The 11,235-nt window shown below is 47.7% G+C and overlaps 1 protein-coding gene across 1 annotated transcript in view; it reads right to left on the bottom strand.

The window, feature by feature from the left end:
• Nucleotides 1–8,253: 8,253 nt before the first annotated feature.
• Nucleotides 8,254–11,235, bottom strand: part of aldh8a1 (aldehyde dehydrogenase 8 family, member A1) — a 44,034-nt gene continuing 41,052 nt past the window's right edge. The window contains exon 7 of the mRNA XM_067984850.1: nucleotides 8,254–9,312. Within this exon, the coding sequence (XP_067840951.1) occupies nucleotides 8,860–9,312 (453 nt within the window). The 3' untranslated portion in view covers nucleotides 8,254–8,859. The remainder of the gene's footprint in view (nucleotides 9,313–11,235) is intronic.

The following is an 11,235-nucleotide window of genomic DNA, read 5'->3' as shown; positions in this document are numbered from 1 at the left end:
TTGCCCTGAAAGGGAAGTCTTCCCAGTACAAGAGCCACAGGTAAGCGATGGTTCAAATCAATTCCAGTATGAACTGACACTCCTCAAACACGCAATAAATCCTGAAAGACACTCAAAAGCAGTAAATAATTTTCACAACATGTCACTCATACTGAAAGTTAATATGGCTACAGAAAATGAAAGGCAGCTTGTCAAGGTCTCTGTAACTCCACTGTCACACTGACATCTAGATTCAAATAAATATAAAATTATGACATAAGGAATGATTATACAAAACACTAACTAAAAATGCTGAAAGGAAACTAAAGCTGACATGCAATGGGTGTCTGCATATTACCCTTCATTCACCCCAGCAAATATTCAGCAAGCTTCACAACTTCAAGCTGCGTTCTCAACACTGTCACCTGCTAATGTCCAGCCCTCTCAATGCCATCCTAACTCTTGCCCCTTTTCTATTTCCTCTAGCACCTTCTCAACATATAGACCCTGGAGAAGAACACATCTCATAAGAGGACAATCCTCCTGGGGACGCAAGCATCATGCACTCCATCCCTCCCAATCACCAGCACAGACATTGGCACTCTGCATTGATTAGATAGTGAGCCAGAGGGGTCTGCATGTGATGAAATATCCAGCACATTAGAGCAGTAGTAGGTACTGGTGGCAGGGATGGACCAGGAGAGAGCTCGCTGGGGGGCAAGGTCCCACCTCAACTCTGCTAAGCAGGACAGAGATGAGGACTTCAGGGAACCAGCCATGAAAAGAAAACTGCTTGCCTCACACAAGCAGTTATACCAGGTATTGGAAGGCCTGCCAAGAAGATTCAGCACTATGGCTGAATGTATGGAGGAGTCTGCTTCCAGCCTGTGTGGTGTCATCTTTAATGGCATCAACACCCTGCAGTCTACCATTGAGGGTGTGGCCACCTCTAAGAATGCTGCAGACGATCCCTCACAAAGGGAGACAGTGGCCTCAATTTTGAAATGGAAGTCTGGGTGCGTTGGGGGCAGGGGGGGCAACAAAAATCGGGAAAATCCAGAGCGGGAAAGAAAGTTGGCTCCAACCTGCCGACTTCTGCCTTTCACGCAGATGCATCTGTGTGTGCGCACTTTAGGAATCCAGAAGTCCCACCGGCTCTGATATTTAAAGCAGTCATTAAGATAGTTAAAGTTGTTAAAGTACTTAATTTTATGGTGATTGAGGCAGGGAAAGGATTTTCATTCTGCCTCAGCGTGTTTCCCATCCTGTGTGAAACACTCCATGGTGAAGGAGTCGTGTTTCAGCCGGCAGCCATTAGGACATTTAAATCCCTGTTTGACAGATGGGGATAAAAGGTGAGTTATTGCAGCAGGGCACTCAGTTCTCTCAGACAAACTTTTGGCTGGGAGATCTTTGTGTTTAGACTGAAAATTCTTGGTTCACACTCAGAATTGTTCGGACCCCCTCAAACTGACACCATCAGGATGGGGGGGCGTGATGGCTGCATTCACCAGTACATCCGAGGACGAGGAACATCACCATCCTCGCCAGGCACGGTGTGAACTTCCGCCACTTGCAGCTCCACAACACAGTGCTGTGCCACAGGGACCTGCACAAGAGCACAGAGGGGAACATCAGAGGGAGCGACATCGCAGGAGGCACTACCCTCATCAGAGGGTCTACAGACCGAGGCTCAGCTTCCTGGACCTCTCTGAGGAGCAGTGCATTCGGAGGCTGAGAGTGAGTCGCCAGGTGGTTGCAGACATCTGCAGCCTCCTTCATGCCGAGCTGCTCCCGGCTGGGCCTGGCGGTATCCCATTACCCATTGCAGTTAAAGTGACCACCGCCCTCAATTTCTTCACCTCCGGATCATTCCAGGATGCCACCAGTGACATCACTGGGGTCTCTCAGTTGTCTGCCCACAAGTGCATAAGGCAAGTCACCAAACGGCTTGTTTCGCAGAGCCTCGCAATACGTCAACTTCCCCATGGACGACCTCAGCCAGACGGAGAGGGCAGTGGAATTCCACTCTGTGGCTGGCTTCCCACGTGTACAGGGTGCAATCGACTGCATGCATATAGCAATACGAGCACATCCACACGAGCCAGGACTGATCATCAACAGAAAGGGGTATCAGTCCATCAACACTCAGCTCGTTTGTGACCACCGCAAAAGATTTCTTCACGTGTGCGCCAGATTCCCTGGCAGCTGCAATGATTCCTTCATTCTGAGGGAATCCGACATCCTGGGCCTCTTCCACACACCAAACACCCTTAAGAGTTGGCTCCTCGGAGACAAAGGATATCCCCTGCACACACGGCTCATGACACCTCTGAGGATCCCCATCAGAGAGGAAGAGCATCGATACAACGACAGTCACATCGCCACCAGGTCTATAATTGAACATGCGATAGGACTGCTGAGGATGTGATTTCAGTGCCTCGGTCATTCTGGGGTAGCGCTTCAATACGCACCAGCGAGAGTGGGTCAAATTATAGTAGTGTGTTGTGTCCTGTACAACATGGCGCAAAAGAGAGGGGTACCGGTTGAGGAGGCCCCATCCCCTCATCCACATCTACCATTCACATTGAGGAGGAGCAGGAGCAGGAGCAGGAGGAGGAGGATGAACCCATGGGCAGAGCAGTGGCTCACCTGGCTGCTCGTGAGGCCAGGGAGTCTCTCATATGTGAACGGTTCTCGTAAGATCAGAAAGTGAGAAGAGTCCAGTCCTCACACCACCTGGAAAGAAGCACCAACACCAGCCCACCTCCCCCTCCACTCACTGCACAAAACAGTCCTGCAACTACACATACACCCACTGTAAAGTGACCCACTGGGTGGCATCAAGTGTTGCCGTTCATGGTGAAGCACGTGAAAGGGCGCTATCACAAAAGCCAGTCAAGAATGGGCAAGACGTGGCCATAGTGATGAGAATGATGACATTTAATGTGACCTTAACAAAAACCAAATATAATTGAAAAACATGACAGTCTGTCAGAAACCCTTGTGCACACCCTTCATGATCACAAATCCTTAGCCTTTCTATTCTACGTGGTGCGTCCCCTGTGGCTGCAGCAGAGGTAGTGACAGGTTGCTCCTGTCCATGGCTGGACTGCTTAGCTGCTTTCAGCCTACGCTCTCTGGGTTTTGGAGCCCGTGAGGGTCCCTCCAAAGACCCTGAGTCTGAATGACCGTTGTCAGGGCCTGAATGGACTCATTTGTGAGCCGTGCTTGAAGCTCAATAGGGGCTAGCCTTCTCTGCATCACAGACATTCCCGCACTTACCTGCAACACTATCTCAGACATTTCAGCAGTTATGTGCGACACTATCTCAGACAGTTGCTCACGTCCCTGTGACACTATCTCAGAGATTCCCTCCCGTACCTGTGCCACCATTCCACTATTGCAGGAGTTGGACTCCTCCATCCTCTGCGCTATTGTGGAGAGTGTGCGTGGCACCTGTTCCAGTACCTTGCAAATGTGCTGCTGTCCCTCGATCATTCTCTTTTTAAAGGATGGCCCCCAGGGTTCAGCATCTGCGCCTAGCTGAGCAGAGCCTGGAGAGGAGTGCACCCACTGAGGCGGACTCTCCACAGCTGCCCCTGCTACCAGTGTCTGCTCATGCTCACTTGTGCGTGGCGACTCACCAGGTGCCAACCCAACTAACTGACTACTAGGACCCAGTGAGATGTGAGTATCTGTGCTGGTGGATGGCTTGCTACACTGTGATGGTGCACCCTCAGAGGCCTGGAGCTCCTCTGAGGAATCGCGCTCTGCCGTCACTACGGTCGTTGAATGGCCTGTAAGAGAACAGAAGGCAATATTAAGCATCATGACAGATGCGTCATGTTGCAATGGCCATACTGAGGTGTTCAACATGCCAATCATTGTTAACCTCAATTCATGTTGTGTGTGATGAATGTTAAAGTTGTGTCACCAAACGTTTGTGGGGTGCCAGTCTCAGCGTCCCGGATGGACAGGCACTCGAGGATCTGATCTCCAGGGCCTCCTCCTCCGCATCTGTGAGGCCCACTATTTCCCGTGGCCCCCCTCCAGTCCTCACCCTTTCGTGTGCATTCTGAGCTCTCTTTTCCTACAAGGGGAGAAAGTACAGATGTGAGTGAGTGATAGTGAGGTCGTCAGCTGAGGAATGCATTGCTTTGGGTGAGGCTGCCCATGAAAGAGGTGCATCAGAGGGTGAGTATGAGACAGAGACATCACATTGGATGAGGATTGGGGTGAGTGGTAGTGGTGGGGTCACAAATCGGGAGGTGAGGAAGTGCTGAGGAAGTGAAGGTAAGTTGAGGATGAGCCTTAAGTGGGTGTGAGGAGTGATGTGATGGAGTAATCTCAGCAGTGCAGAATGAGTTGGGGGGTGGGATGCAGTGATGTGGAACACGGAATGTAGGAGAATCAATAAGTGTACTCACTTTGGCTGACCTAGTTAGATCATTGAAGTGCTTCCAGAACTAGACCCAGGTGCGGGATATGTTGCTGCTGCTGGTGACCTCCTCTGCCACCTCAAGCCAGGCCTTCTTGGTAGCAGAGGCAGGCCACTTCCTCCTGTCAAGCAGGTAAAAAAATTTCCCTCCTCCTCCTCCACACCCCGGCCAGTAGCACCTGGAGTGAGGCGTCATTAAATCTTGGAGCAGCCTTGCCCCTGTGCTGCTCCATATTGTGTGTTCTTGGTCTTTGCTCCAAAAAAAGCCATTGGAGCAATGGCCCTTTAAATCTAGACGCTTCAGCTGACAGCCTGTCATGTGGGTGCGCAGTCCGCCCACTCCGCAGCTTTCGGACTGCAAACCCGGAAGCCACGTTAAGGGCCACCAATTAACTCACGACCGCGTGGGCAATGGTAAGTTTTTATTATCCAGGTTTGCTGCGTTCCCATTGACCCCCCCCCCTCGCTGCCATCCCACCGCCCTTTCAAAATTGAGCCCAGTGTCACCAGACTTTGCAGCTTTGGTGGAAACTCAAACTACTGTCACGCAGGCTCTGGGCTCAACCCTGTGCTCTGTTTTGGAATTGTAAACAATTTTACAACACCAAGTTATAGTCCAGCAATTTTATTTTAAATTCACAAGCTTTCGGAGGCTACCTCCTTCCTCAGGTGAACGATGTGGAAATGAAGTCCTCGAATGGCAGACATCTTGGACAGATTGGAATGGCAGACATCTTGGACAGATTGGTGGAGCAAACATATAGGGGCTTTCAAGGAATCACTCATCTTCTGCAGTCTGTTTTCCTACAGTTCAGTGAAGGGGATGAGCCCCAGCCCCACGGGAGCGGCAGTGGCGCAATGGGAGCAATACGTTTTGCCCTCTCTCAGGATGTCAGCATGTCTGCTCCTTCACCACTCCCTCAACCAATACCCACCATGGTAACAAATACCCAGTTGGGCCGGACAGCACCGGCAGCAGCCAAGGTGCAACGGTCTGAAGCTGGACCCTCACAGGCTTGAGCGCCCAGAAGTCACTGGCCACGAGCATGTCAAGGGTCCCCAGATGAGGAACAGCAACCTTCCAGCAGTTTTGCTGAGGCCACTGGGGGAAAACATTGTAGGAGTAGTAGAGTTAGGAAACTTTCTTATAAGAAAGCCACCATGCATTGACACTTGGGTGAGAAATGTCTGGAAGGCAATTATTATGTTTGGCATTAAATTAATCACCTTTATCACATTTGGCACTTTGGTCTGCAGTGCGATTTTTTAACAGCTTCTGAGTCTGTATTGTCAGTATTTCATTGATATAGAAGCTGCCTGAATGGTTTCAATGTTCTTTAATGCAAGATTAAGGGAGTGGTGAAGGATGTAACAAGGACTGTTAATGCGTACGGGCTCTGCGTAAGTTTTCAGAGCAGGGAAACGAGCATGTTACTAGAATCACTGAGCAATTAACTCATCTCTGATATCACTTACCGCAAAGCATTGAGGTGTCCCTCCTTTTTCTCCTGTTTCCTCGCCTTCTCCTGGTCTTCCTTGGCCGATGAGGACCGCTGCTGTTGTACCTCCTCCAAATGCGGGCCACTCTGCATGGCGAGGTTGTGCAAGGTGCAGCACACCGCTATGACGCAAGGTTCTTTGTGGGCCATATTGTTGGGAACCCCCAGACTTGTCGAGATACCTGAACCTCTGCTTCAGCATCCCTATGGTGTGCTCAATAATGATCTTGATAATCCCTTGGCTTTTATTATACCTGTATTGCTCAGATTGGTGAAGCAAACATATTGGGGCTTTCAAGGAATTACTCAAGGAATTATAGTGAGGTTGAAGAGGGATGTCATGCGCCACGTGTGTAGCGGGTATCCCTTGTGCCTCCAGCAGCGCTCCCTCGGTACTGCGCTGGTGTCAGCCTAGATTAGATGGTCAAGTTTCTGGAGTGGTGCTTGAACTCACGACCTTCTGACTCAGAGGTGAGAGTGCATCAAGTCTGGATTTATTGCAAGGTGAAACATATTTACGGCTGCTCCAAGTGCGTCCCATCAGATATAGAATTTTCAGAATCCTTCATGTATTTTTATTGCTGCTATATAGCAAACCCCAATTATTTGGCAAAGCGTCAGATGGCAGTGCTCATTAGATTTGATCTTATGTTAAGGAAGTAATAATTAAACAGGGTATTTTAAAAATAGCTTTTATTGAGTGCCATAAAAATGGTGTCCATGAACTGTGTAAATAATTATGGGTTGTCACTTAGCTTAACTGTGTCTTTTTTCAGTCCTTTGTCTTCTTTAGTTTTAGCAATGTCTCAAATTAATACCGATTTTTACTGACTCTCTCCAAATTTACTTAGGTTTTTTAGGGATCGTTTTTCTCCCCCAGATTTTCTCCCATATTTTGACTTATAAAGAGAGCTGGGAAATGAAAACGACTTATTAAATTGGCAACAAAAAAACTTTAATAATTCTTATGCATACCGTAGGTATACACAATTGCTCATATAAGCAGCTACAGAATATAGATTGAAAAGAGCTTAAGCTGTAATTATAATCAGCACACAATCCATCTACATACCTGCAGAAAGCTTACCACAGCATTAACAACTTATAGTGGCAACTTTTGCCTGCATTCTGTTCCCACGGGAGCATTTAGCCCAATGTGGGTATTTCATATAAATCGAGGAGATATCATTAGATAGATAATTTGCTCCCTGATTTTCTGCACTTAGTTTTAGAATGGTTTCCAGAGTAACCCAAGAAAGTCATTATCACTATTCAAAGGCCTATAAATTCAGCCGCACAGCCCCCACTTTTTGGGCACTATCTGGTCTACTAAACCCACAACATGGCGGGCAGAAAGCACGCAAGCATTTACAGCCAAAAGTGCGCTGTCTGTCATATTGGGAAAGGAAAATAAAATGTCCTACAGTGTCCACGCCTGAAACAGGTGTTAGGCCCTTTGCATATGCAAATAAGGGGCCTAATACCTGTTTGAGGCCCCCCCTGCAAGATTGGCTTGTTCCGAGGCAGCCGGCACTATTGCAGGCTGCACACAATAAAGCCAGACCATGGGTCCACCTGCTACCAAAAAGGTTAATTCTTGAAATTTACTTACCTGAATGTGGAGCCTGGAAGAGTGGCATTTAAAGAATGCAGACCACTGCTTTGACCACCGTTCCCCCAAGTACGTCTTTTGATCCCCCTCAACAGCCACCTATCTCCCAATCCTATGCCTCCGCTCCGCCTTTCCGACCTCTGATCTCCAGGCCCTCGTTGCAAGGCTAGCAGAGGCCAAATCTTCATTTACTCTTCCCCGGCTGTCTGTTTGCACCGGCTTGATGTTGATGAGGTCTGAGACCCAATATCGGGAGCTCCTCGGGCCTCACCATGCAGGCGCAGGGAGAGCACTAGGCCAGATGTCAGAGCACTCACCCACCAGTGGGAGGAACCATAACTTCAAGGCAAAATGCCAGATTCTTGCCAATGACTAATGTAAATAAATAGTCTCACTACCCAGCAAGAATAGCCCTGGGTGCAGAAACAGACTAATTTCTGCTGACAGGACATAGTTGCAAACCTGCGTACAAGGAATAGAGTCAAGAAAGCCCAAACTCGTTTTGTTTCGGGGACCATTGTCAGCAGAGGCACAAGTCTTTTATCATATCACATCAGTCTTTTATCACTTCAGTTATCATATCAAAATTGAAAGGACAATGTACTGACCACTGTGCCACCCATCAGAGTTTATTCTCAGTCACCTTACTGGGCAACTTAAATTAACAACTTGCATTTATATAGCACCTTTAATGTAATAAATTAAATGAAATCAGGACAATATAATTCATAATTCAATTTATTTTTCAAAATTACATTTTATATTTTAACATATTCAGATGAAAGGTGTTCAGCTGATAAACTATATGACATATTTTTAAGGCTTTGCCTCTCATCACAATGTTTTGACAATACTGCAGATCAGTACCTCACTAGTACAACACAATTATAAGGCTGTATTTGCTCCTGAAGAATCACAGTAACATCACTCTGATAAAACATTACTATTAGATATGAATTATTGTTTAATGGCATTTCTTCCCCTGATCCATCCCTGTCTGTCCCCTTGAGGTGGCTCGGAGAGCAAGAAGATGTCAGCTTATCCTCTTGGAGACCATGCACTTCTTGAAGACTTTGATGTCAGTGTTGCTCTGTGCTCAACTCATGGGATGGCCACACACTTGAGGCATGGCGATTGTTTCTCTCCCCATCTCCCCAGGTGAGGCAGTCTACCATCACTAAGCATCCTGAATGGCACTCCATTCCACACAATTACAACTGATGGATATAATTTAAATAATTTGTTCCTATAAATTTTTTTTGCATTTAAAACAATTCTTTTTTAATTATTTAAAGTTAATATATCACTCACTCATTATGTGTGAAGAATCAGTGTTTTATAGTAATGGTTTTGACCTCTGTGAAAAACTCAAATGAGTCTTTGGCCCCTTCCCTGCCAACGCCAGAGGCTTTCATGCCACCAAATGGCAAATTCAGGTCACGAATAAGCCAGCAATTGGTCCATACCATTCCGGTATGAAGCTTCTTGGCAACCCGATGTATCCGGCCTACATCTCGTGACCACACGGTAGCAGCCAAGCCATACTTAACATTATTTGCTCGTTGGATGACCTCTTCTTCAGTTTCAAAGGGTACTACACAGGTCACTGGACCAAAGATCTCCTCTTGCATACAGCGTGAGCCATCCTTTACTTCTGTGATTACTGTGGGCAATAGAAAATAGCCCGTTTTGTTTTTATTGGGAATTTCCAAGGAATCAATTCCTTCTCCACAGAGAATTTTAGCTCCTTCATTCTTGGCTAGATCGACATAGCCCTTTACCTGTTCAGGAAAACAGTGGATTCATTATTATTGTCAAAAGGACTCATTTCATTATTGATATACAAATCATCCAGTAAAACCTACTGTTAAACATAATCAATAACAACTTGCAAGTATGTAAGTTGCAAGTGGGTGCAGGTACAGAGAGTCCTGGGGGTGCAAATCTTTGAAGGTGGCAGGACAAGTTGAGAAGGCTGTTAAAAAAGCTTATGGGATCCTGGGCTTTATTAATAGAGGCATAGGGCATGATTTTATCGGGGAGCCGGGAAGGGTGGGGGGTGGAATTCCTGGCGGGAAACCCAAAAGTATGGGTTTCCCAGACATCCTTATAATTTTGATGTAATTTCGATTTCGGGGGGTGGGGGGAGGGTCGGGGATGGTGGGGGGGGGTTCGGAGATGGTTGGGGGGGGGTCGAAGATGGTGGGAGGGAGGGTCGGAGATGGTGTGGGGGGGGGTCAGGGATCGTGGAGGAGGTCAGAGATCGTGGGGGGGGTTCGGAGATCGTGGGGGCATTCGGAGATCGTGGTGAGGGGGTTCGCAGATCGTGGGGGGGATTTGCAGATCGTGGGGGGGTCAAAGATCGTGGGGAGGTGGTCGGTGATCGCGTTTGTAGGGTTGCTGCAGGTAGGGCTTGTTGGGCCTGGGGGAAGCTCTCCTGCTCCTCCGGGCCCACAGGCTGTGCTGTAAAGGCACTTACCTGCAGTTTTGGGCCTTCTCGCCTCCTCTCACATGGCGTGAAGTAGAAGGCCCGAGAATCCCAGCCCCCAAACAAAAAATCTGTTAAAATGGAGGCCCGCAGCCTTCTTGAAAGCTTTTAGTGACCAACCCGCCTCCTGAGAGCAGTTTGGTTGGCCCGCCCCTCATCCCGCCTCCGTTAAAACCGGAAATGGGCAGATTGGAGGTGGGTTTTAGATCTTTAAAATTTTTACTGCCCCCCCCACCCCCAACCCACCCGTTTTTCCGAGTTAAAATCATGCCCATAGAGTACAAAAGCAAGGAAGTTATGCTAAACCTTTATAAAACACAGGTTAGGCCTCAGCTGGAGTATTGTGTTCAATTCTGAGCACCACACTTTAGGAAGGATATCAAGGCCTTAGAGAGGGTGCAGAAAAGATTTACTAGAATTGTGTCAGGGACGAGGGACTTCAGTTATGTGGAGAGACTGGAGAGGCTGGGGTCGTTTTCTTTAGAACAGAGAAGGTTAAGGAGAGATTTGATAGAAGTGTTCAAAATCATGAACGGTTTTGACAGAGTGAATCAGGAGAAACTGTTTCCAGTGACAGAAGGGTCGGTAACCAGAGGACACAGATTTAAGGTGATCGGCAAAAGAGCCAGAGGCGATGTGAGGGAACATTTTTTTACGCAGCGAGTTGTAATGATCTGGAATGCACTGCCTGAAAGAGTGTCGGAAGCAGATTCAATAAAAACGTTTAAAAGGGCATTGGATAAATACTTGAAGAGAAAAAATTTACAGGGCTAGGGGAAAAAGCAGGGGAATGGGGCTAATTGGATAGCTCTTTCAAAGAGCCGGCACAGGCACAATGGGCCGAATGGCCTCCTCCTGTGCCGTACCTACTACGAAACTATGTAGTGCTTTTGACACAGTAAAATGTTCCAAAGATGTTTCACAAGGGCAAGAAGTAGTAGTAGAAGTTTAGGTGGACGGCATGATCAAAGAAGCAGGTTTTCAGGAGGCTTCTGAAGGCAGGGAGAGGTAGCAAGGTGGAAGGGTATGGGAGAGAGTTCCAATGTATAGGGCCAAAACGGCTGAAGGCTCTGCCACTGAAGGTGGAGTGGAGGAAAGGAGGAATGTAAAGGAGGCCAGAGCTGGAACAGCAGAGCAAAGATGGTCGCAAAGGTATGGGGGCGATTGAATAGAGGGATTTGTAAACAGGGTTGAACATTTTGAATTTAATACTAGG

This window comes from Heptranchias perlo, chromosome 5, assembly GCF_035084215.1.
Source record: "Heptranchias perlo isolate sHepPer1 chromosome 5, sHepPer1.hap1, whole genome shotgun sequence".
Classification (NCBI taxonomy): Eukaryota; Metazoa; Chordata; class Chondrichthyes; order Hexanchiformes; family Hexanchidae; genus Heptranchias; species Heptranchias perlo.
The sequence above is the reverse complement of the archived record's forward strand: the minus strand, read 5'-3'. Positions and strand labels throughout refer to the sequence as shown.